We start from the raw sequence: 26,131 nt of genomic DNA, 5'->3' as shown, positions 1-26,131 counted from the left end.
AATAGGATTCCCTATAACCAGAACAATAATTGTGGATTATCCACATGGAACAAACTTTGTTATACAGAATGCTTCTTTTGTTGCAAAGGGAATTTACATGTGGTACATCACTTTCAAACAGCATAAAAAGTTCGTAGTTTTTATTAGCTGCAGTAGTGACTTTGAAGTGGCTACCTGAATAGTGATCAAACTCTCAGAACGTCTTCTCTACTACCTTTTCTTATCAAACAATCCCAAGTTCAAGAACCTGGAATCCCAACAAAAAATAAAGTGACACACTAAAGAGAGAATACAATGTTAGTTTCTGAAATTTTATTATTTTTAATACATACATTTCACAAACAGAAACCTTCTAACACCACACAATTCCATAACCAAATGTTTCAATTTTATCAACATTCTTTAACTATTTACACTGTCTTCCCTCAACAAAAGTGCAATCCAAGACATTTGACAAGAAATATTCACTGATAAGAATATGTTTTTGAGCTGGTGTTAATGATGCCCATTCATTATATTTTCTTGCAATTACCTGGAATAATAATAAAGTCAACAGGACACAGAGATGAGCTGGGTTAGGCAGCATCCTTTTATAGGAAACAAAACACTGAACAAGAGCACTTTCTCCTCACCTCCTCCCCAACCTCCGACTAAAATTACCCAACAGCTGCTACCATGAGACTAAAGAGAAGAGCAACCTGGAGTTACTGACCTGGGCACAGGAGGAGAGACTGCATGTTAAGCATTGATCTTACAGGACAAAACAAAAGATTTCAGCAAGTTAGTTTGGGTGATCTAATAAGTTATGTATCAGTTTAATCTGTTAGTTTTAGGACTTAAACACCTAATAATATTTTCCTGATGAGTTAATTTCCCCCCAGACAGATACGAAAATACTTTTTACTCAGAAAATGAATGAGCTTCTTCTACAAAAACTGGGAATTAAAGACTGTTTGGGGAAAGCTCTTTCTTAATTACAATGGGATAATTCACCCCACTCCCTAACTTCACAGCAAATGTCTATCTTTTAAGGTGTAAACCCAGTATATCAACTGCTTCAAGCGCAACCAGAAGAGAGTGAAGAACTGAGCTGGCCTGAGGAGAAGAAGATGAGATGCTCAGAAATAGTCTTCCCATTAAACTAAAGCAGGTGATTTTATTTGTTCAAGGTATAATGCTTAAAACTAAAACAAGCTAAAGTAGATAAAAATCACTTATTAGTCACTCATGAGTAGGTTCATGTTACTGAACACTATTTATCAGAAAAACAGAAAGTGGATCTCTTGGGTGACTAATACCCTTTAATATCCAAACCACAACAAAAATAATCATCTTTTCTGATATATTCCAATTCCTATCAAGGTACTCAGAGCCAAGTACTTTGAGAAAGTGTGGAGAACATAGTAAGGTCAGCAGATTCCAAAATGAAATTTATTCTTCACATGGCTGCAAACTCAATTACATTTTATTCTCAATTCAGCCAAATTTTCCATTTTAGACAAGAACGCAATGCCTTAAAGGCAAAAGATACTCTTGCATATGATACCTGTGCCTCTCCTTTTATATCAATTCAGCATCCATAGAATCCTAACTTAATCATCAAAATAAAGGCCCAAAGCAAATTTTACTCACTTACAGTGAAACTTCCTCATACTTATTTCTCAGAGTAGACAACAACATGAGGAGAAAACAGGGAACGCATCAGACGCTACACCTGCAGAAGCTTTAGGCTGAGGAGCTTGCTGAATGTGACCTACACGTAAACTTGAAGCTTCAGAACAACAATACAAGCAGGTTTCTCTTTAGAAACTGAGGTGGGTTAAAGAACAAATATTTTACTATTCATTTTAAATTCAGAAATAAAATCCAATGGTACTCTGAAGACAAGAGAAACTCACCAATTTTTATAACTGGGTACGTGAGAGAATCAATAGCAAAACAGCTAGTTCAGTTACAGCTTTGTGTATTAAAGACAAATTTGCCACGGATGTGTCCTATAGGCCTCTTTTCCTTGCATCAAATACTGTGAGAGCAATGACAATTTGCTGCTTCTTACAGACATTCAGCATTTCGCCTCACTGTGATACTCTTCAGATCATCAAACATCAAACTGGATGTTGTCAGCCGAATTACAATCATGCAAACCGAAAGATAAAGAATATTAGTCAATCTCTCAGTCAGCTGTGTTCTTTCTAACAAAACATCAAATATTCCATGTAGCAGAACTGAAACTCACTTGCAATGATGCCTAAACACTTCTGAGAGGAAAAACAACTGTTTTTCTGAGGGAAAAAAATGGTATAAACGAAATAATAGAAAATATTCACATAACCCCAAATTTAGCTACCCATAAAAGGATCATATTTTCAACATTCTTTTAGCATATATGTGTATTATGGTTGAAATTATCAAATTCATTTTTGAGAAATCATATTCCAATTCCAGTTCTCTAAAGGTATGGGGTGTCAGTCTACTTAAATCAGAAAGCTCTAATAAACAGAAGGCTGGGATTTTGGAAAGCTCAATGCTCTGACCAATCAAGTTCTGTAAAGTATCATCTTCTTCACCAATGGTAAGGTATCATGGAGATCTTCAGAATAATCTATTTTCAGACATATTGTTATGCATTATAATCAGTGATTTTCCAAAATGAAACACTTTAAAAAGAAATACTAAAATTATTCTTTTCCTCAAAGGTTCACAGATAATTTTTTCCTTTCCTTCTTAGGGCAAAATCTTTGATTTGCGAAACGCAGCATTAAAGGGGTAAAATGCAGCCATAAGCAATTTGGGGGGAAGACAAGTACGGCAATTGGTTCTGAAACTCACCAGTCAGGGTCTGTGGCTGTGAGATTTACCTGTGAGAAGGATCTGACGTCAAATGGCACTTCGACAGTGCAACCTATATAAATCAGTACCGCTCAAATCATGTTATTCTTGGATTCTCCTTAAGAGTTTGTTTGACCAACTTCAAAGACACAGTTCAAATGACAGCGTTCTGCCTGTTTGCCCTCTTGAGTCAGTCTGCATCATTTCCAAATTCATTTAGCATATTCTCTTTGTTATAGGTCAGCTTACCTAAAAATATATACTTTCATATGCCTTATAATTTGGATATTATTTTCAGTATGAAAACTGCCTGCTAAACTACAACAGGGATAGAATCAGGGCTCATGTCCACCTTCCAATGATCGGTCAGTGAGGGGAAACTGCAGGCCAGCATGCACTGCGGAACGCCAAACCAAGGTGGACAAACACACCATCAGCTCTCCAGGCACAGATTACATTCACTTGTCACATGTTTTTTCCAAGGCCCAGAGAAGATCTAAAAGTGGGTCTTTAGACAGTTAACATTTTAGTAAGAGTTTCTTCCCAACTCCTACCGTGCTCTCAGTTTACGACCACATAATCCCTTTCCTAAATTCACCCCATCTTCCCCACCACCCTAAAAGCTGCCCAAGAGACTCTTAGTGATAGTTAACCGCTCCCCCAAGCTCACAGGAGTACCGGCTGGGCTCTGGTCATGACCACAGACTAACACTCGGGAGTCAAGAGAAGGCAAGGGGCAGCCCCCCTTTTAGTGGCACACATACACAAAGGAACTCTCCTTTCAATTAGAAAAGAAATGAATGTCACAGAAGGCTTCCCTAGAAAAGATATGTAATAAAGTAATAATATCAATAAAATAGCTATTACTAAAGCAAAGCTTTCATCAATAAGCTTCGAGAACTTTGAAGGAGGAAAATGGCTTCACGAAATGGTAGTCCAGGTTGCCACAGTGTGGACACTGCTGGACGTTGCTGTACTCGGAGAAGTACTGCATCCCAATCCGCACGTCGATCACTGGCTTCCCGCAGTGCTTACAGTTCAGGCGGGCCTGGGGGGGGGAACACAAGATGCCGTGAGCCACAGTACCCCTCTACGTCACAGCACTGCCAACGTCAAACCAACGAAAACGTGAGACTGCTCTACCTGGGAAACTGATCAAGAGTTTAGTAAAGTATCCTTTTATTACCCAAAACAGGGTACGCAGAGCATCAGATAAGCATGAGATATACACTCAAATATTCACCCATCAGCCTGAAAGATTAATGACTCTTCTCTCCCGATGTGCAGCACTGCTAGTAATTACTACTACTGGTGGGAAGAAAATTCTCAACTTGTACTGCCTAAACTTCTCAGGTAAAGTTCCCCTAACAACTGGAAATCTCTGCCCCCTGGATTTTAAAAAGTGACTGAAACCAACTTCCCTCATCCAAATTTGCATGAAATTTCTTTGAAGATTTTTTTTATTTTTAAAATCCATATACATTTTTCATTCTACTGGTTACTACATTTCTGTTTTCTTTGGGGTAAAAATAAAATTTCCCTAAAATACTCTAGTAAAATTGAGGATCCAGGAATAAGGGCCACCTTTACCCTGAGGCTTCTGGAACCTGCGAGCACACTGTACCTTTATTCATGCCCCAGCCTCCCTCTAACAGCACAAGACCCAAGCTTTCAGCAATAGGTCCAAGGACTTCAGTGAATAACCAGAAATTATAACAGACTCTCAATTCAGACTCATTCTACAAAGGTAATAGAGAGGCATAATGTCATTTTGTCCTCAAAACGCTCCTGTAGGTAGGTAGTAGTACATGAATTTTAGATGATGGAACTGAGGCACATGGTGATAAAGCAGAAAGGCTGAGATCTGAACCACAGTAGCTTACTCCAGAGCCTACCCTCTTAGCCATTACATGGACTACCTTTCTGTAACCTGAGAAAAATTCCCTTTTAACTGACTAATCTCTCTGAACAATATTAAAAGTGAGATTCTAAGCAAACCTCTCTCTTTAACCACTCTCTTTAACCTATTATTCCTTTCTAATAATGAATTCCTGCTTATTTTGGTCTCGAAGTCTTATCGGAAGATACTCCTTGATGCCTTAATAGTGTCTAACACTTGTACCTTCTCAGTGAACATAGTTAGTTGATTTTTTTTAAGCCCAAAGTAATCAAACCTGTTTTCCATTTCAGTAAGGGGCCAGAAAAGAAGTGTTTGGGCTTAAATTGTTTTAAGGAAGAAATATATAATGAGGAACAGCAGGCTGGATGTGGCAGGATGCCATTCTGCTTTTCTCCCTGAAGATGAGGAAATAACCCCAGTGCCTTTCAGTGGTGGAGTAGAAAGAGCACCAGACTGGGAGTGACAGAGGCTGTGGTCACGGCTGTGACACGTGTGGGTAGACCTGGGAAAATCATTCTAATTGTTTAGGCCTCCACTGTATGTGGAAAATACGAATCTTTTCCAGTGCTAACACTCTATGAGTTATAGGCCCACACATTCTTTCACTTCCTTACTTCTTTAAAAGATAACCCTGTCTGGTGTGTGTGGGAGAGAGGCATCCCTTCCTTTTGTTCCTCTCATTTCAAGAGCTGGCATCAAGGAACAGTGGGTATTATAAAATGCTACAGTGAATAACTAAAAGACAATGATATCTCACTTCCAAGGCTAAGTTTTAAATGGAAATGTGGTCCATGTATGAGAATAGCGTAAAGGAGTCAATCCTATCTGGAATCAAACGACAGGCTACAGATGGCCATTCAGGTCTCTCACGACCATATTTCTCTTCTAAGATCACTAGTACAGACACAGCATAGCTGAAATACCAACTGTGCCAACCTTTTAATTCAACCAACACAGCTTATTTTCTGAATAAACTAATAATGGTAAGGATATTCTCTTTATAAAAGTCAAACCATAATGCTAAAGATATAAAACTGTGTAATAAAACTAATGAAATGTTTATCAGGTATTTATATTAAAGACTTAGCCACTTAAGAGGGAAGGAAAATACCTCTCCAATCCATGAATATCAAATAATTATATAACAAGTGTTTTCTTTTCCAAAGCACTTGGAAATAAATCAAGATACTTCCAAGGATTTTGTTTTGTCTCCTGTGTTTCTATGGACTTATGTAAGGCATTTTCCAATGTTAATACTTCCCTCTTTTCCTCATGACAGCTACAGTTCAGATGCTTTCTTAGCATCAGAAGATGCCCCCCCTTAGCAGAGCTTTAAGGACTACAAATCTTTCAAGTCAACCTCAAACACCTGACAGGGCAGGCAGTTCCTGGATAACTGCACTGTCCCACAGAAAGGAAACAAAAAGAAAATCCTGTCTATTTAAGAAAGTGAAACTTTCTTCTTTCCTTTTAAATGACAACTTTTTCTTACTAGAAACTATGTTAATCATATAAAACATTAAAAAATATAAGTAAGCAAAAAGAAAACTAAAGGAACCACTCAGCATCCCACAACCCAGAGACAACCTCTGGTAATAGGCTAGCCGGTTCCTTTTCATGTTCACTTTTTACAAATGGAAGCATATTATTCTGCCATTTAAAGGCGGCTTTTTTTGACTTAAAATACTGAAAATATTTCCCACATAATTACAAGATCCCTTTTAATGACTGCCTAGTATTCCAGTAACAGCAGCACCGTGCTGCAGTAAATCAACCATCACTGCTGGACTCTGGGGAGTCGCATGGCTGCTCACTCCTGAAGCACGTTCTCCACACCCTCCCACCTCCTCCAACATAACTGCAGTGCTGCCTCTAACTCCTCTGCATTCATCTGGGGACAGAAGCCTGATAGCACCCACTACTCGCTCTGAGGGGTAAATACCAACCTGACAACATGGAGAGGCGGCCAGGATGTCATAGGTGTACATGGTGCCCAGTTGGTGCCAGCTGCCATCCCACCGCGACTTACACTTGATGCAGATGATCTTGTGAACCCCTTCCAGGCAGTCCACGCACACTGCGTACAGATGCATGAGCCTCCCTGTACACAGAAGACACGATGCTGAGAGTGGTTGGCCAAGAAATCACCTTTTGTCACCAAAGGGGATTAAAACAATGGCTCATCTATCAGTTATAAGCAAAACTTTATCATTTGAATAAATATATAAAGCAAAATAGATGATATTTATCATATATCCCCAAGTTGTCCTTTTACAAAAATGATGGATTACTAACTATTGTCAATGGGACACATACTTTAAGTTCAATCTTATTAAATACCTGCTTCAATTCATTTTTCCGAAAAGTGCTGCCAGGTTTATAATACGGACGTCCAAACTCAAAATGACCAAGCCACGGATGCTCAAAAGCAGCTGTGATCATGCAGGACTTTCTGCTCAGAGATCTACTGTGGATTATGGAGGCTGAACCAGCAATGTTGGTCTGTGTTCATGGGCTCTCGTGCATCAACAAGTCCCATCATGAAAAAGTCCAAAGTCTGTCTTGGTATTTGTAGCCCAGAATTATACCATAGTCAGAATTACTACGTTAACTGTTCTTGTCTCCAAAATTGCTCATCCATCACCACATCCAATTTAGGAACCAGAATTATATCTTACTTGTGTGTGTTTTGTTTCTTTTTTCAAAGGAGTTCAATGTCTTGTTATTTACTGGGCTCTTGAAAGTCATAAGCCCATTCCTCCACTATTTATCAATATCTAACGCTTGTAAAGGAAAGATGTCACGCTAGTTTATATGGAAGGGTTCAGGTTCAAATCGGGGAAAAGCTGCAATGTCCAGCATCTGTCTGGGCAATGTGTAACAACAATAACACTGCTCTCTATGTGGGGATCGGGGTTCCACTGTGCTAAAAAACTACCAGCAGCAGAATACATACTCCTAAGTGACTTCTTATTCAGAGTGTGCTGCTCGTTGCCACCAGCCAGACCATGCTCTTCATATTTTCAGTGGTTAAGGACCAGCCTGCTCCTTACACATTAGAAGGGGGTATACAGTACTCACAGGGAAATCTTTCATTTCATTCATTTACGAGACTCTCTCTCCCCCTCCCTGAGGGCAGGAACTATGCCCTCCTTGAAGGCTCAGTGTCTTGCACAATATCTGGAACGCGGAAAGCACTCCATAATTGTACATTACATGAATGGATGAGATATATTAACAGCCTAAGACGTTAAAACCTTGGAGGTCTCTATGCCAAAAAATGGGAAGGGTGACAAGAGCTTCTTACAATACTGCCCACCTCTGCTGTAGGGCACTGAAAATAAAACAATCTCACACTCAGAGTGGGCTGGGGCATTTCAGGATGTCATTTCAATATCTAGCAGCCACACTGGAAAAGGCTTCATTTCCAATCTCCGTCCTAGACGGAGTTCTCAAACACTGCAGATCTCAAACATTCAAAGACATCAAGGTGGCTGCTAGGAAGGGTGGGGACAGGGACAGACGGAGAAGTCACATGTTGGTAGCAATGACCATGATGATGAAGTTGACAGGGAACTTTCACTGAGTGCTTACCAAGGATCTGACACTGTGCTAGGAGGCTACGTGAATCATTTCATTTAACCCTCACAACAACCCTCTAAAGTAGGCATTACTGTTATTCCCACTTCAGATAGGAGGAACTGAAGCTTAGAGAGCTGGAATAGCTTGCCCGAGTTCAAAAAGATAATAAAGAGCAAAGTCCAGACTTGTCTGACTCAACCTCCAGGCTACATCACGGGAATTCCTGGCTGGGAATTTGTTTCAGTTACTGTTATATATTGTCCTAAATACTGAGAATTTAAAATTTCTAAATTCTAGGGTTGTGAGTTCAAACAAAAAGCAGATTTTTGAGAGAATAATTACCTATGGTTCTAAGTGGTAAAGAACTATTGTACCAAAAGAAATTCCTAACTCGATCAACCTTAATAAATTATTAAAACCAAACAAAAACATCTTCTTCTGGAAAAATGAGGGAAGAGAGGCTGGAGCTGGAGGCTGGGGAGGGCACTGAGGGGGAAAGGGCCCAGAGCAAGGGAATGACAATCCACACGGTCCACCACTGGAAATTACACATTATTTCAGCAGCGTATAATCAACTGCAGCCTGGAATCCTGTGGCCTGGAATGTGCCTTCCTACTGGAACTGAAAATGCTTTAAGGAATACATGGTTGAAACTCTGTGATGGAAGAAATTATTGACACTGGCTTGTTATAAAAGAAGATGGCATGGACTTCGAGATGTGGCAATAAAAACACGGACATATGCCAAGGCCCCACTTACGGCATTGACTTGTCTGGTGCTGATAAAACAACCAGATCCTCAGATTTTATCATCAACAGTTAAACTTCTCAAGACTTCTGTAGTGCACACCTAACACATCCATTATCTATTTGGATAATGTGTGTATGTACTTAGGTGTGTACACACACACACACACACACACACAGAATTCTTAGGCCTGTCTAATTTTTACCTTTCTCCATCCACTCTGATGGGTACCCTTAAGATCTGGTCCTGGGCTCTGTCATATACTCCTCCTTTTCTTTCTCTTTTCTCCCCATTCAAGGCCTCTTCCACTCTTTTACCCACTAATCTTGTAAAATAAGCTTCAGTGTTCATCCTAAATGTTTATTTCTAATAGCGCTTGTGAAAGACACCTCCACACAAAAGTTCCAACATCTCTTCAAACCCAATACACACAAGTACCCCATCTTCCTTCCTCTAAGATCAGGTCCCTTCCCCAACTTTCTCTTCTCCTGTTCGTGACAATACTGTTTACCTGGTCTAGAGCCAAAGTGAGCCAACAAGGACACATCTTTATCCCATAGAGTAAAGCTGTCCCCAAAGCTGTGATCTTCCCTTTAATATAATCTCTTACAGCTGTTCCCACCTTTCAATCCCCACCATCACCACCCAGCTGTCTCTCTTCTCCTTGCATCTAGAATACAGATTTAAGTTTCAACTGTATCCACCCCTTTCAAACAACTTTTCCCCCAAGCAACCATTGGCTTTAAAAAAAAAAAATTGTTAAACCCTTCAATTCATCAATATGGCAAAGCTCTTTGTTATGGCTTGAAAGGACACCCACAATCTGTTCTCCACCTACCTTACTCATTTCCTACTCTAGAACCTCTGCTCCAACCAGATGGTGCTCTTCGGTTCTCTCACTGTCTCCTGACCTTTTTATGAACAACTATTCCTTTGCTTACATTACTCCTTATCAACAAACCCCCAGTGTAGTTAGACCGTGTACTTATCAAAGTCCAGTGCCCCTCTTGACATCTGCCTTCACATTACCTCCTTTGACTACCCAGGCCAAAGTGTCCCCTTCCTCTTTGGAAACGATAGGTTGCTTCACGTACATAATATCCAGGCGATACCAGTTCCAAAGGTGGTACTAGTGCCTTAGGCCTGGTAAAGTTAGTTACACTTTTGCAAATGCATCTTATATCCTAAGATTATAGACTGATGAGTGGCAAGGACTGATAGTACCCAGTACAAGTATGCAATTCATAAGTTTGATTGATTGGTGAACAGATTAAATGAAAAGGATTTGTCCATCATGAGTAGAAAAAGGACAACTCTCCTCTCATGTACCCTGTACCCTTGTATCCTCATTCATCTTCATAAAGAATATTTCCAATCATAAAATGGTGAAGTGAAGATGTTTCCTTCTACTTCCCTCTAAAATTATCCTCACGCAGTATAAAGTACAAGTAACAAAATACAAATTCTATCTTCCATGAAACTATGAGGTACTTGCAACCCTGAATATGAGATCAGAAATTAGATGGAGAAGTAATAAATGGTTTAGCTCTGAAACTGGAAAACAAGCACAGGGGAGGTTGAGATGAGGTGCTGAAAGAGAAAGAGTGGGGTATAACAAATTACTAAATAACCACACATTCTATACAACTTTTTTCATCAAGAAGCAGAGTCTGTTGAATCATCCCCTGAATCTGGGATAGCCTTACAACTTATTTTTTTGAAGAACAGAATGTGATGGAAGTGATGTTACTCAGTCCCAAGCTTAAGCCTCAAGAGAGAGAGGCCATGCAACTCCATTCTCACCATCTTTAATGCTATCCTGAGAACACCATGTGAAAAAGCCCAGGCTAGTCTACCGGCAGATGAAAGGATATATAAACAGGGATAAGCCATTCTAGCTGAGGCTCCCAAGGCCAACCAGACTGCCAACTGCTAGACATGTGTAAGAGGCCATCCTAACCAACCAACTCATAGAATTGTGAGAAATTATAAATCATCACTGTTTTACACCACTAAGTTTTAGAGTGGCTTGCCCTATAACAAAGGCTAAAAGACACAGGACAGTAGGCAAAACTCTAGCAAATGAATGAGACCACCCCTCGCAAATTCAGCTCCCTTTTCCTGCTGAGAAAGGTGAAGCAGAAATAGCATGCATGAAACAAGAGCAGGATGCTCTTAAAAAGAACTTTTGGAAATTACAAATATAATAGATAACAGAAAATCTTAAACTCAGTAAAAATACTGGAATATAAAATCAGAGAAATCTTCCAGAAAGCAGAATAAAGATAAAGAGATGAACAGGGCCAAAAATATACATAATAAAGGATCTCCCCCCTCCTCAAAAAAAAAAAAAAGGATCAATCTAAGAGGTCCAACATCTCATTAACTGTTCTACAGAGAAGAAAGAAAGGAGGGAAGGAAGGAAAGAAGGGAGGGAGGGAGGGAGGGAGGGAGGGAGGGAGGGAGGGAAGAAAGAAAGAAAGAAAGAAAGAAAGAAAGAAAGAAAGAAAGAAAGAAAGAAAGAAAGAAAGAAAGAAAAAATGAAAATGGGAGGAAATCATCAAAGAAATAAATCAAAAGAAAATTTCCCCAAATTGAAGACTATAAGTTTACAAAATCAAAAAGCCAAGAAAGCATCCTGCCCAACAAATGGAAAAAAAGACATCATGGTGAAACTTCAGAATACTAGAGAAAATCTAAAAACCTTTGGAGGATGGGAAGGAGAAATAAAGGGCCAGGAATAAGAATAATATTAGATTTCTCAGTAGCAACACTGGAAGACAGGAGACAGTGAAGTAATGCCTTCAAAATTCCAAAGGGAAAATAATTATAACTTGGAAGACTATGGGAAAATATTCCAAAGGGAAAATAATTATAACTTGGAAGTGTGAAGATAGAATCAAGATACTACCAGACTTTCAAAAACTCAAAATATCTATTCCCATGCTTCCTTTCTCAGAAAGCTCCTAGGGGATGCTTCTTAACAAACTGAGGAAATTTACCAAGGAAAAAGAGAGTATGGGATCTAGGCAACAGAAGATAAAAAATAGGAAAGAGATGAAAGAATTCCTAGAAGGACAGCTATGTAGTACAGCAGGCATTAAGTGCAGCAGGACAGACAGGAGCAGGAAGATGAAAGGCTCCATGAAAGAAATTTCTAGAAAATAATTCATAAAAATGTTTGACAGGTATGTGGACATGTTTTTGAAAGGTGGTTTGTAGAGCTGCTGGAGAGTTAGAAGCACCAGCCAAAGCTTCAAAAAAAAGGCTAAGCAAATGAAAATGTGAAGCAATTATTAACTTTGATAAAAACAAAAGGAGTCCCAGAACATACAGTTCTCTAAATAGGAAATACATCTATACTTCTTGGCTCAGCACTAAATATTTATATACTCATAATAACAAAATCATTAAGGATTTAACTAAGAATTGTGATGGATTATCCTGAGAGAAAGGGGAAGATGCAAGAAAGCATGAACCATCATCCACCTTAAAAGTAAATCTAGAGGTAATATGTAAAATCGGAGAATGAAGATAGCAGTTTTAAAATTATGATGGTAAAAACCTGAAGAATCAGTTAAGATTTGAAAGTGTCTCACTCTGAGAAGTGAGACAGCAGGGGTGGGTGGGAAGAAGATAGGTGGGGATATATCATTTTTACTATAGGCTTTTTAAAGCACACTTTTAAAGTTATAAACGGGTTATATGTCATGGATCCCATATTTATATAAATTCAGTAGTTTTACATGAATTGACAGATTTCTCTGTCAACTGACCCACCCCCTGTTATTCATTTTCTGGCTGAAATGTCCCAGTTGTATGTCATCCACAGCGCTAATAGTAAGAAGCTCCCCACGCCTCTCCACCAGGGTAATATCTGAGCTTTCATTTTCCTTTTGCTGCTATCAAGAAAGTCTCACCTTTCATACATTTCAAGATTAATTCAACTAATCTAAAAACACATTGACCCTTCCCTCGCTGTGTTATGTTTACAAGGATCAGAGAGAATACACAGCTTGCTGGGCACAGTAACATAGGTTTCAAAGGCACCTATTTTATAGCAAGTGAAACATTTTTATGCAATTCTTTCTCTAAAGTTCCTCCCAATTACGAAAAACTATACACCTGAATCCTCTCTTCAAATTACAGCAAGACAGAAACATAAAATTACCCACCAGGACCACTGTACTTGGTATAGTGTGACATCAGAGGAAAGGACACCACCTCACTGGGCAGAGCTGAAATATTCAAAAGTTAGCTAGCTCCTGACTAGAACAAAAACACGTCATCAGTTAAAATTAAGCCCCAACAGGGCCATCCCTTCTTGTTGGCTTTTCACTTCTCACAAACAGAAAACAGGCAAGGTGAGCGAACACCTGTACCTTGAAGGTGACAGGGAACATCGTATTCGATCTCATCGTGTCTCGAGGGGCTTAAGAACAGAGTTCCGTCCACCAGCGGGAACTGCTCGAACACCGGGAGTGCCCGGTGGCACAGGGCACAGTTCACCACGTTCCTGTGGCTGGCGCTGAGGGCCGCGAGGATGAACTTCCGCAGATCCTCGCCCTGGCCCATCTGGGCATCGTCCTCCACCCGCACGTGGAAAGTGTTCAGCTTGTGCCGGGGGATGTGAGTGAGGAGCTCGGACAGGTCCAGGCGCCGCAGGAACTGCACGGGCGCGTCGAAGTGGCCCCCTCTGTGAACTGACAACCCGGCCGGACTGTAGTCAAAGTGGGCGTTTCGGAACACGTGGCCCCCCGCCAGGGCCTTTTTGTGAGGCTCCAGGTGGATGGCGTTCTTTAGGAACTCCCCGAGGTACCTGGAGGAGCGGGGGCCGCTGAAGTGGGCGGGGGAGAGGATGGAGTAGCCGGTGGGCGGGGACTGGCCCGGGGAGCCGCAGGGGGAGCGCGCCCCGTAGGCTGCGGCCCCGCCGCCCTTCTCCTGGGAGTTCTGCCGGTCCATGGAATGCCGGCGGGGCAGGTCGTGGCTCAGGCCTTTCTGGGGCTTGGTGGGCGGCCGGCACTTCTTGGCCTCCTCCACCGCCTCACCGGGGGGCCTCCCGGTGTTCCTCTCCGACCCCGACTTCTTCTTTTTCTCATCCTGCATCCGCTTCACCTGGTACCAGTCCGTGTCCTTCTTCAAGTGGCCCTGGCCGCAGCGGCAGGAACAGAAGCGGAAGGCCAGGTCGTAGCCCTTCTTGGTCCACATGTTCTGGCGGCACTGCTTCTCGTTCCAGCTGCGGGCCCGGCCGATGCAGTTGAACTGGACCAGGATGCTGCTCTCCCACTCGTAGAAGCACTGCAGGTGCATCCAGGTGCTGTGAGGGCAGTGCTCGTTGTTGCACACCACCTTTTGGTAGTCGTCCTTCTCCAGGTCAACCGGCCTCCCAAAGCTGCAGATCAGCGGCGTGGCACAAGGGGCTTCTGGGGAGAAACAGAGAGAGAGAGAGAAAGTCAGCTAGCGGGCTGTGGGATTCCAACCCATGGCCAAGTGTGAGATCAAAGCTACCATCCCACCTTAGCCCATTCACGCCAAAGGTACAATTTTTCTGGTGTGGAGATTTCTACTACTGGCATAACACCAGACAGGGTTCAAAAACATTCACCATTTTCTTCTGGTGTGATGTTGTACCAAGGGAATTTATTTTCTGATTATCCGTTCTCTGCTGAAAAACATACCAGTAAGCTTCAAAAAGTCCAAATCCTTCACAGTGCAATTAGCCATATGTCAGTACTTGTAACAGTGTAGTATGAGGTCTTCCTGAGACGTGGGTGTAATGAAAGGCAGTTTCAGGGTTCTTTTAAAAATGAATCACTCCTGTGGCTTCCCTGGTGGCATAGCAGTTAAGATTCCGCCTGCCAATGTAGGGGACACGGGTTCCAGCCCTGGTCCAGGAAGATCCCACATGCTGCAGAGCAACTAAGCCCGTGCGCCACAACTACTGAGCCTGCGCCCTAGAGCCCGCGAGCCGCAACTACTGAGCCTATGCGCCTAGAGCCTGCGCTCCGCAACAGAGAAGCCACCGCAATGAGAAGCGCAAGCACCGCAACGAAGAATAGCCCCCGCTTGCCACAACTAGAGAAAAGCCCACGCACAGCAACAAAGGCCCAGTGCAGCCAAAAATAAAATAAATAAAATGAAAAATTTTTTAAAAACCCACACCATTCACTTTATAAAAACAAACATACAAAATGAATCACTCCAGTGAACTAGGAAATATGACGGAGCCACTGAACCAACAAGTTCAGATGGTAGCTCCAAAAGGGCCCTCGAAACACTATCACGGGATTTAGGTTATACTGAATACCACAGAGAAAAGCAGACTTGCCTCATATAATACAACATGCCACCAAACGAAGTGGCAGAGATGATGGGACCCACAAAGCCTATGGCTATGTTACAAATCATCCCCTTCAGTGTCGGATTCCAGGAACTTAGCAAAATGGCCCAAACTGACCTGTCTACCCCCGTGATCACCGTGGCTTCCCCATCTACCTCCCGGGTGTCACAACGCTTAATCTTCACTTCTCCAAACCCCAACCGTCCAGTGTAGCAATTCACAGCATGGACTCTGCAACCAGACTACCTCGGTTAGAACCCCAGCAGTGCCACTGATGAGCTGTGTGCTCAGTGAACAAGTTACTTTACTTCTCTTTGTGTCAGCTTCCTCTGTAAAAAATGGCAGATAACAACTGAATGTACCTTATATGGCTCTTAAAAGGATGAAATATACAGATACACAGGTGGTGCTTAGAGCAGGGACTGGCACGTAGTAAACCTCTTCCCCTTCCTCCCAGTCTTCAAGGCCCATCTCTAGATGCCACGACTCCCCTCTTCCCTTGCATCCTGATCTCCCCACCCCCAGGAAGCTTCTGGACTGAACCTTACTTGAGTCCCCACTGTGGTTGGTCCCCACCGGGTGATGACTCAGGAAAGGACGCCTATTACTCAGCTTTGTGCTCCTGGCACCACTGGGCTCATGCCTTGCACAAATCCAGTGCTGAAAAAAGGTGCATTGAAAAGACACTGGCACATGAAACCCACACATGACAAGCAGAGCAGAAGGAAGAGAGAGGGCTGTAATCCTAGGCAGAAAGACTAGTGCAGGGAAGCACACTGAAAAGAAGTAGAAGAGTGGTATGTATACTGGGCAAATTAACTGTAGTCACCTGAAATGTAGGCACCTTTAGTATCTTAAAATGTTAATTAGTCAATTAAACCAAGTTCAGTTGCTTTTATCTTTAATCCTTCAGAGGAACAGCCTCAAAGGCAGTGACTCTGTAATGTAATGGCAATAACCAAAGTGATATTAACCCAGGACTAAGGAAATCAAATTTAAAGAATGACCTAGCAGTACCTTTGCATTTACGATACCCAAAATTTTAAATGCTGAGATGGACTTGATATTTCTTTTAAAAGTATTTTCACATTTCACACACTAGGTGTTTAGAAAGTAAGTAAATGAATAATGTCATGCCTCTTTTTCAAATTCCTAAGTCTTACAATTTACAGAAACATATAGGAAACTTTTTTTTTTTTGGCGATACGTGGGCCTCTCACTGTTGTGGCCTCTCCCGCTGCGGAACACAGGCTCCGGACGCGCAGGCTCAGCGGCCATGGCTCACGGGCCTAGCCGCTCCGCGGCATGTGGCATCTTCCCGGACCGGAGCACGAACCCGTGTCTCCTGCATCGGCAGGTGGACTCTCAACCACTGCGCCACCATGGAAGCCCAACATTTTTTTAACTGTAAAAAACAGGACTGGTGGCATTCAAAAATCACACCTATAACAAATTAGCCATATTATAGAAATGTATTTGATTGTTTCCTGAAAGCTGTTTCTAAATTTACAAAGTTCCTAGCTCTTAAGAATAGCAGGCCCACAAAGGTATAAATGGAATACAAACACCTGATACAACCAAACCTTTAAGGAGGAAGCGGAAAGAAGGGAATCCCACATTCAGTGAGGTCCTGTGTTACACACCTCCCCTGGGACATTAGTCTGAGCTGTGATAGCTTGACTAACAAGCAAAATGAGAAAAGGTTCCTTTATACAAAGTCAGCATGGTTTTAAAAGATGTATAGGAGGGCTTTCCTGGTGGCGCAGCGGTTGAGAGTCCGCCTGCCGATGCAAGGGACGCGGGTTCATGCCCCGGTCCAGGAAGATCCCACGTGCGGTGGAGCGGCTGGGCCCGTGAGCCATGGCCGCTGAGCCTGTGCGTCCGGAGCCTGTGCTCCGCAACGGGAGAGGCCACAACAGTGAGAGGCCCGCGTACCGCAAAAAAAAAAAAAAAAATGTATAGGAACACTCCAGTACCTGTTTCTACGGCTTCACCGCCAAATATTCCATACTCAGCTTGTATTTCTCCCTGCCCAAGTGAAAATAATCAGGGCTCACCTCATTCTGGGCACAAATCTCAAGTAGTTTCAAGTCTGGACAATAAGATAATGAGGCTGACGTCACTTGGGCAATGTCTGTCACTCTCTTTCTCATCCTGTATCCTTCCTCCCCACTCAGGCCTCGGTCCTCCCCCACCCAGTAAAAGGGAAGGACCTGACTGTAGTCATTTACACTGGCTGCCCAACAAACCCAAAGCCCCTGACAGACTCATCCACGCTAACAGGAACCCCCCAAAGCAGACACTGCCATTTTCAGCTTCTCAACTGTGAAATTTACTGTTTTCACCACTCTTAAAGTAGTTTCAGGCATCACAAGAAGATGGGGAGTTCGGCAGGGTGGAGGGGCGACGAGGGCCTTCTGAAGTCACATGAGGCTTCCTAGACAAAGCCTAAGGTAGGGACTCGGTCATTTTCATCATTGTAAACCCACTACCGTGAAGATTGTATCGTGCCTAACAAACGTCTTGTTGAAGGCAAGTACAGCCCAGTTGGATTTAGGACTCTGCAGCGACTGGGTGCTGGAGGAGGGACAGGGGAGGAAGGTGGCCACTGGGGAGCACAGCCCACTGCTCCGCCCCTGAGTCGCAGCAGGCCTTCTAGACTCAGCACAGGATTCTCTCTGGGGCAGAGCCTGGCCCTCACCCTCACTTCCTCAGACTTACCATAATCTATTCTACCCTCCTTTGGCAACCAGCTACCAAGTGCAAACTTTAGGGTTTCTGAACAACTATTTTATTTTACGACGGGGATCTGTTCCATACAGTAATTCTTCTTACATGGGAACACATCCCCTTGTTTACAGGGCAAGTTCCCCTCCGGGTATGACGGTTCTGACCAGAGGGTCCTCATCGCTGAGCTTCCTGCGAGGCCAGAGCATGGTGACTGCGGATATGGACTCTGGAGCCAGCCAGCCAGCCTGCATTGACTCTCAGCTCTAAACTTGTTAGTTTTAAGACCTTTGACTAGTCACTTAACCTCCCTGTGCTTCTATCTTCTCAGCTGTGAAATGGCAGAAATAAGAGTGAGCACCTACCTGAAAGGGTTGCCATGAAAATCAAAGGAGTTATTAAGGCAGTTTGAACAGTGTCCGGCACATAATGAGCACCAGTTAAATGTAAGCAATTATTATTAAAAGCTTTATCACTTTATATTACCTGATGGAAAAACCAAAGGACTTTGAATGTGTTTAGAGCAAAGCTACAACCAGGAAGTGACCGTCCTCCTTTCTCCATCTGTAAATAAGTGCAAGAAATGTTCTGCTTCCCTACAACGAACAAAGCAGGGTGGTGTGCGTAAAATAATTCACTAAATATCTACTGACAAGTTTTAAAGAAGAAGGAAAATTTATTTCTTCTAACCCCTTAAAGATTTTCTACTCAGTGTCAGACAAATAAGTATCTTGCTATGTGTATTTTTCAACCTAAACCATCTTTTCCAAGCCTGGATAACAGAGATTCATAAAAGGCATGTCTGTATTTGATTCATGAGATGTGTTCCTAAAGAACTTACATAATTCAAGACTGATTATCCCCTAGTCTGGGGGTAGAGTGTGGGGAAATGCATCCTCAGAATGCATAAATCTGCAGCCGTGTGCTGTATTTTTGCTTTACTGGTGCTTTTTAATATCAGCATTACCTCTAATATTTCTCAGTTGTGCCTCATAAATTGACAGCATGGCATATCATAGTGTTTTATCACCTTTCTGTTCCAAAGTTACAGATTTTCAGTACCAGTATTAGCATACTTGGATATTTTGAAAGCTATAATAAAGGTTTAAATTATAAGTTAATTTTAAAATAATAACACAAATGTCACCAAAATCCATGAAAAAGTTCTATAAACAACAAGGGTTCACATAATATTGCCAAGGGTTAGTAAATATTTCTCTTTAAAAGAAAAGGTAATGACATTGGGTAACAAAGCATTTTTATAATTCAGTTGACCTGCTGGCTTTGAAAATATGAGATGGCTTGATGCATAACTTAGGGGAATGTGTCTGTTGAAATTTTCCATATAATGTGAAGCTTTTATTATTATTTATGTGTCATTAGTTGAAATTTGCATAATTCAGTTCGCATATAATGGGATCACACTGTACTAGGAAATAAATTAGCAGGCTGTCTTTTCTCCTGCTTGGAGATTTAGATCTTGAGGACGCTGTATCAGGGAGAACTACATAGCACCCTAGCATTTCATGTACTGCATGCACTCACCCTGAAGGAGAGGTCGGTCCAAGAGCCCTCGGAACCAAACCACAATACCATAGGATGGGAACAGAACTCCAGATTAAGTATATGTGTATGTGCACTAGTGTGTGCATGTGTGCCTGTATGTGTGCATGCATATAACTGCAAAGAGACTGCCCAGTTGTTAAATTATCCCACTGTCAAAGACTTCAGAAAAGACCTCACGTCATCCTCAAGTACTATAATCCAAATTTAAAGCATTTTCCTTGCTTCTCTGAAACACTCTAGAACCTGATTTTGATTATCCTTGTCAGTGGCCTCCCCTTTACCTGCACAAATATTCAAAATATGGCCATAATCAAAACTCCTAAATAATACTTTTTATATGTAATTCCCATTTTACCACCTAAGTTATAAGCACAGTGTGCCCAAAACGTTGACCTACTTCTCTCTTGATGCACCCAGAATGGTGCCTGGAGACCAAAGGCCACAGTGGAGTTGTCCCCTCCCCTTGCCTCTGGATTCCCAAAGCTCTCAGCTTAAAAGACAAATGGCTTCACCTCCCCTCAGTCTGCCCAACAGGTAAAACATATGGCTGCATGATTAACTGGCAACATGGGTTATCTGCAGACCAGGTACCTGTCAAAGAATACGATCCATAACTCACTGCTGTTCAATGTCTTCCAAAAGCTCAACTGAGAGAAACAATTTTTAAGAAAGAGTCCATAGATGATGTCCACACATTCCTCTAGATCAGAGTTCCAGCGGGGTGGTCTGGCCTGCAGTGCCTTATTAAACAGGGTTTTTTGTTATGAAGTGTTAAGTGCCTTTTAGGTGTATTATGCCCTCTCTGGGTCATCCAGGCCTCCACTCCAGCCCCGTTCATATACTTACTCATATGCCAGGACCCTGGATTCATTTGGGTGCGTGAGCCCTGCACTAGATAAAAGCTATCCCTTAGTTAAGCCAGGTGTCCCAGAGTTGGTTACTTGGACCACATTGTTTTATTCCCTGGACAGGCTGTTTTGAATGACATGAGCAGGCCTAATTTGTTTTATTTGTTTTATTTATGAAGGGACATTGTCATGGACATTGCTCAGTATTTTATAACATCTTATAAGTCACTGGTTTTGTTTTGCTTCATCTGTTAATCTGATGGACACTGTAGCACAGGCCACTGCTTCTGTTTGCCTCTTTCCTCTGTGTGCTACAAATCTGAAAGCCACATTTGTGACCTACCTCTTGTAAAGCCTCAAGACGTCCATTATTTTTCCCAACAGTATCATCTCTATTACTAATATTCTCACTTATTTATTACTTCTTATAGTATTACATGTATTTTTGAAAGCCACTTTATTTTTAGAAGAAGGAGGCTATAAATGATCGAAACAAAAATCTGTTCCCCACCTCTCCTCATAACCTTCAAACCAGCTTTGCCTAATACGTGTCAAAATTTGGACTTGATGGGGGCCCAGGTGTTCCCCTCCCTTCTCACTTTCCAAAGTCGGCCATAGCAGGGTGCAAAGTGAGAGGGGAGGCCGGTGCTGACCCACAACCCCGGGAGCCCCACAGACACAGCACCTTCAGGAAAGGCTGCCCCCTCTGCCTTGCCTGCGGCACAAGCGGTGGGTCCTGGAGCCGCTCTGCTCACCCGCTCCGTGCCTCTCCCCCATCCCACAGCCCACGCCTCTCACCCACTTTCCCTGGGCCCAGCTTCCCACTCTGCTATTCATACCCAGGCCTCTACTGTTCCCAGCCCACCTGGCTTCTCTCAGACACATCTCGGGCTGGCTTTGCCAGACAACCTGGCTCCTCTGGCCTCCTTGCCCCACCTGGACCGTGCGGGTGCCTCCCCCATCACCTGCTCCCAGCCTCACTGGTGAAATTAGACATGGTGAAGTGGGCTCAGACTCCCCCCAACTCCACCCCGCCTTGTCTTCTTCTGGGGGTGTGTGGAGGGGGGGGTCTCTCTCCTGGGCTCTAACCCACAAAGTCTAGACTCTTCCAGGCATTGTCATCCTCATGTGGGCCCAGTCTTGCCTCCGCTTAGCTCTTCCCAACAGCAGCCTCTTTACCTCCCCTTCTCCCCTTCTCCCCCCTCACCTAGCAAACCCAGGAAATCAGTTCTGGAAAATATGAAAAGGAGAATCCCATGTTCACTGCAGAGACTAGCTCTAAGGGGTGAGGCAGAAAAGAGAGCAATGAACTGAGAAATTGCAAGTATTACAGATGTGGCCACACAATCTGAACCTGCTGCAGGGTCACATCACCACTGACAACTACAAGAATCCAACCAACTCCATCTTCCTAGGATGGCTACTGAAAAAACGCCAATGTAAAAACTTAATAGCAAGAATAGCAGATTACTGTAGTCATCTCGATTTTATTAATGGCATTAGTAGTTATAATAACAACTTGTTTTAATCATAAAAGTCATATTCATTGGTAAACTAATCATAGATACATGTACTCACATATAAGAATATAAGAAAAAATAAGTTTATACCAGGTGCCAAGTGAAATAAGGCACATGCGGTCATATATATGTGTACATGAGCGTATCTATGAATAACCAGATATCACCTTATCAATGTAATTTCATACACATGCACGTGTACACACACACACGCCTATTCTAGATGCAATATTATTTCCACAGTGAACAACAACAAAAGACCCTTGCTTTTGCTAACCAAGTTCTTAAACAGTTAAATTTGAACCTCGAGATCCACTGTAAACCCATCCTTCTGGCAATTACAATTGCCAGTAAACAACTGTTTGCTTTATGGGTTGCCCTTGCTCATGTCACTCTTTGAATACTGGCCAGCTCAGCATTAGCCACGGCAGGAATCTGTCAACACCTTTTGGAATTCTGACCACATTCTCTAAGATATTAATCATCCCTTGCCCCCCTGCTTAGCATCAAAGCAAATTCAGTGAGCATCTTCTCCTTGCAGTGACACAGGGCTTTGAAGCTTGCGGGTCCAGCAGGTTTGCCTCATCTTTTTTACAGACACTGGAATAAAAAAGAATGATGAAAAATATAGAAAAATATACACAAATGAGTATTTGGAACCAGGATATATTGTTCCACTCTGTGCACAGATGTGATTCCATCAGCATTTCCGCTTTCCTCCTTCTGCTCCTGGAATGAATCAGGGAACATCAATACAGTGCATGACAACACTGAATTTCTTCCATTGTCGCAATTGATCATGAAAATGGTAAAGGTTTTTCATCTGCAAATATTATGGATTTGAGGCCAGATTTTTTTAATCAGCATATCCTGATAAGTAGACTTAACACCAGTTTACTAGGTCTGACACACTAAAATCTTCTGAATCTTTACTATAAAGAAGTCAAATACAGGATAATATGAGTACTTGACTACAGGTCTCTAGAGATCTGGACATCTGCAAAACAGTACAATAGTTATATTCTCAAAATGCTGTAAAAACTCAAACTATACAGATAAACTTCATATAGGAAATATTTCTAAGTGATCTGGTCTCTGAATAAGTCAGTTTTCTTAGCAGGTTTATTATACATAATTACCTAAAGAAAGAGCCTTCAAATTTTCCAGGATACTAATAAACACTCATTTGGGCAAATGTATGGCTTCTTTTAGTAGCTATCATTTAATAAAGACCCTGTTTTAGAAGACGTAATAAAAACACCAGGGTTTGTCTTAGGGTTAAACACTTAACTACAGAAGAAAGAAAATACATGGGGTCTCTGAAAATCAGCTAATAACAAGTCAATTCAAATAACGTTTTTAAACACCTGTTATGTGCCCCGTTCAGAGTCTAACATAGAGGCTGCAAGTGTTGAATAAATTTGTAAGCCATACTTTCCTATATCTTTGAGTATCTTATACTTTTTTGTTGAAAACTGGACACTTTAAATAACATAAAGTGGCAACTGAAAATCAGATTCTCTCTCCTTGCAGGATATGCTTCTGTTGTTACTGCTGTTTGTTTAGTGATGTTTAACTCTGTAAAGTCTCTATTTTTTCGTCAAGTGTAGCCACTGAAGTTTCTGCTCAGTTAGCTTAGTGGTCAGCTAATAACTGGACAGAGACTTCCTTAAATGCCCTAAACCAGTAAGTGTCCCATCCTTCGCCAAGGGGCTGTGTGTGTGTGTGTTGGGCAAGCCTTCAATGCTTCAACAGTTTACAACCTTACTTAGCCTTTACTCTCTGCTTACTCAGAGCCTCAAGGTCAGCCAGAGGTGAGAATGAGGGCCTCCTCAGGTCTTTCCTGGACATGCTCAGAGCGCTGCCATGTGCACAGTCCTCTAGAGCACCAGGAATACACCAGAGCTTCTCAAAGCCCCTGACGGACCTCCTACTTCCAAGATATTCTTTTTAAGTTTTTTGACCCATTTCTTGTTTGCTCCAACTGGTATCACTGCTGCAGGCAGTTGCAATGATAAATAATTGCTGCTGAGTGTTTTCAGCAGACATCCTAAAAGGGCTTCCAACACTGGGTGACCTCTGAGCGAGGTCAAATGGTGAGAGTTCCCTAGGGCTAGGGCTTTGGGGGAAGCTCCAAACCTGTCCTTCTTCCTCTAGTGACTACGAGGTTGCTCGTTTTAAAGCTACCATGCATACTACTATATAAAAAATAAACAACAAGGTCCTACTGAATAGCACAGGGAACTATATTCACTATCTTGTAACGACTTATAATGGAAAAGAATCTGAAAATTATATACATATGTACACATACATACGTATGTGTGTATATATATATATACACACACACACAGACACACACACACAGACACACACACACACACATATATACAGCAAAGTGATTCAGGTGTCACTCTGCTGTATACCTGCAACTAACACAACATTGTGAATCAACTATACTTCAAATATATATATAACTTTTAAAAAACAAAGCTACCACAGAGCTAGGGAGAAGGAATGGGAAAATAAAGCAAGTTAAAAGAAAACAAAATTCACTGTTCTTACTACAATTCAATCACTTCCCCGAATAAACACTCCTAGGATTACTGCAAGCCTTTAGTTAATTTCTAGAATTTTGAAAAGTTGATTTTGATCATTTTTGCCAGTGTTCTCATTGTTTCTATGGAAAGGCAGATTTCTAGATGTCCTTCTTCTGTCATTCCAGAAGTGCTTCTTAATATAGATTTAAGTTTAAATACATATTTTATTACAGATAAATGATAAGATGATCAATAAGAGAGTTTCAAGCAGGACGATACTCTTTCTTCGGATCAGACAGATTCTGGGTAAGAATTTAAAAATAAAGAAAAAATGTAAAATTTCTGACCATTATCTTTTAAATGGCTGATAATGGTTAGCAAGTTACTATGATATTTGGATTCTGTTTAAATACATTAAAATGACACCATTTACAATAAACTATGATATTTGGATTCTGTTTAAATACATTAAAATGACACTATTTACAATAAACTGGAGACTGTATCCTCTGCATTTACTTAAACCTTTAAAAAAACTGGGTGTGACAGTATTAATATGCAAAAGAAACTTTGTTTTCTCAAATTCTTTCAGAGGATACACAAGCAAAAAAGTTTTATCACCACCTTCAAGTCAGCCTTCTAAAAATTACACTTTGACGACATCATACACACATTCAGGAACCTCGGAAACTCCCAGACTGAAGCCCCATGTCCTTTGGCTATGATCAAGGAGCTCCGAAACTAGGTCCCCAGGCTGGATCTCCCACCTGGTCACCCACCAGGCCCTCGCCCCAAGCCTCTGCTTCAGCTGCCATCCCTCCCCGTGGGGCAGTGCAGAGCGCAGATCAGAAAGGGAAGGAGTGGACCCGGACCGCTGTGCCCACACCATACCTCAAACTCACCAGGGGGTTAAAACTCATTTCTTGATTAATTGGTGAGTATTTGAAGTGAAAACTAAAAAAGTTTTAAAGTAAATGTTCTCAAATATTTTGAGATCTTTCTCTACTAAAAAATTTTAAAAGACACTAAGTCCTGTACAAAAGGGAAGCTAATACTTCCAAAACATTTTGTCAACTTGTTTTAATTAGTATGGGAGCTATAGTAAAGCTCACTTAAGCATATCTGTCTTAACCTCTGATTTAGTTTATCCTCCCTTATGTTATTTTAGTGTGTGAGACTTTTCCAAAGAGGGTAGCAAGTTGAGTACAAGGAGATTACATTCAGTTAAACATGTTTTTATGCTTTGAGTAGGATTTAAACACAAGGCTTTTCACTCAGACAAACTCAGAGAAATCTATCCAAATAAACATGGAAGCCTCACATTCTCCCTCAACCAAAAAACAAAACAACAATGTGCTCTTCAACTATATTTAACAACTTGGGGTTTTAACATTCTCTTAATATATTGGATTTATTCTCCTAGACTCATTCTTTTCTTACGTTCAGTTAAACTCACAAGCCTACCAGCCTCAAGTTCAAACTAAACAGAAAGCTACAGCCTTCTATTTTACCCATTTTTGAATTTCCATTCT

At 41.7% G+C, this 26,131-nt stretch overlaps 1 protein-coding gene across 1 annotated transcript in view; it reads right to left on the bottom strand.

The window, feature by feature from the left end:
- Positions 1 to 297: 297 nt before the first annotated feature.
- Positions 298 to 26,131, bottom strand: part of HECA (hdc homolog, cell cycle regulator) — a 43,631-nt gene continuing 17,797 nt past the window's right edge. The window contains exons 3-5 of the mRNA XM_029223809.1: positions 13,441 to 14,481; positions 6,676 to 6,830; positions 298 to 3,877 (exon numbers count right to left, since the gene is read on the bottom strand). Coding sequence (XP_029079642.1) covers positions 3,713 to 3,877; positions 6,676 to 6,830; positions 13,441 to 14,481 — 1,361 coding nt within the window. The 3' untranslated portion in view covers positions 298 to 3,712. The remainder of the gene's footprint in view (positions 3,878 to 6,675; positions 6,831 to 13,440; positions 14,482 to 26,131) is intronic.

This window comes from Monodon monoceros, unplaced genomic scaffold (genome assembly GCF_005190385.1).
Source record: "Monodon monoceros isolate NGI ecotype Baffin Bay Population unplaced genomic scaffold, NGI_Narwhal_1 Super_Scaffold_15, whole genome shotgun sequence".
Taxonomy (NCBI): Eukaryota; Metazoa; Chordata; class Mammalia; order Artiodactyla; family Monodontidae; genus Monodon; species Monodon monoceros.
This window is presented reverse-complemented; position numbering and strand designations above follow the sequence as displayed.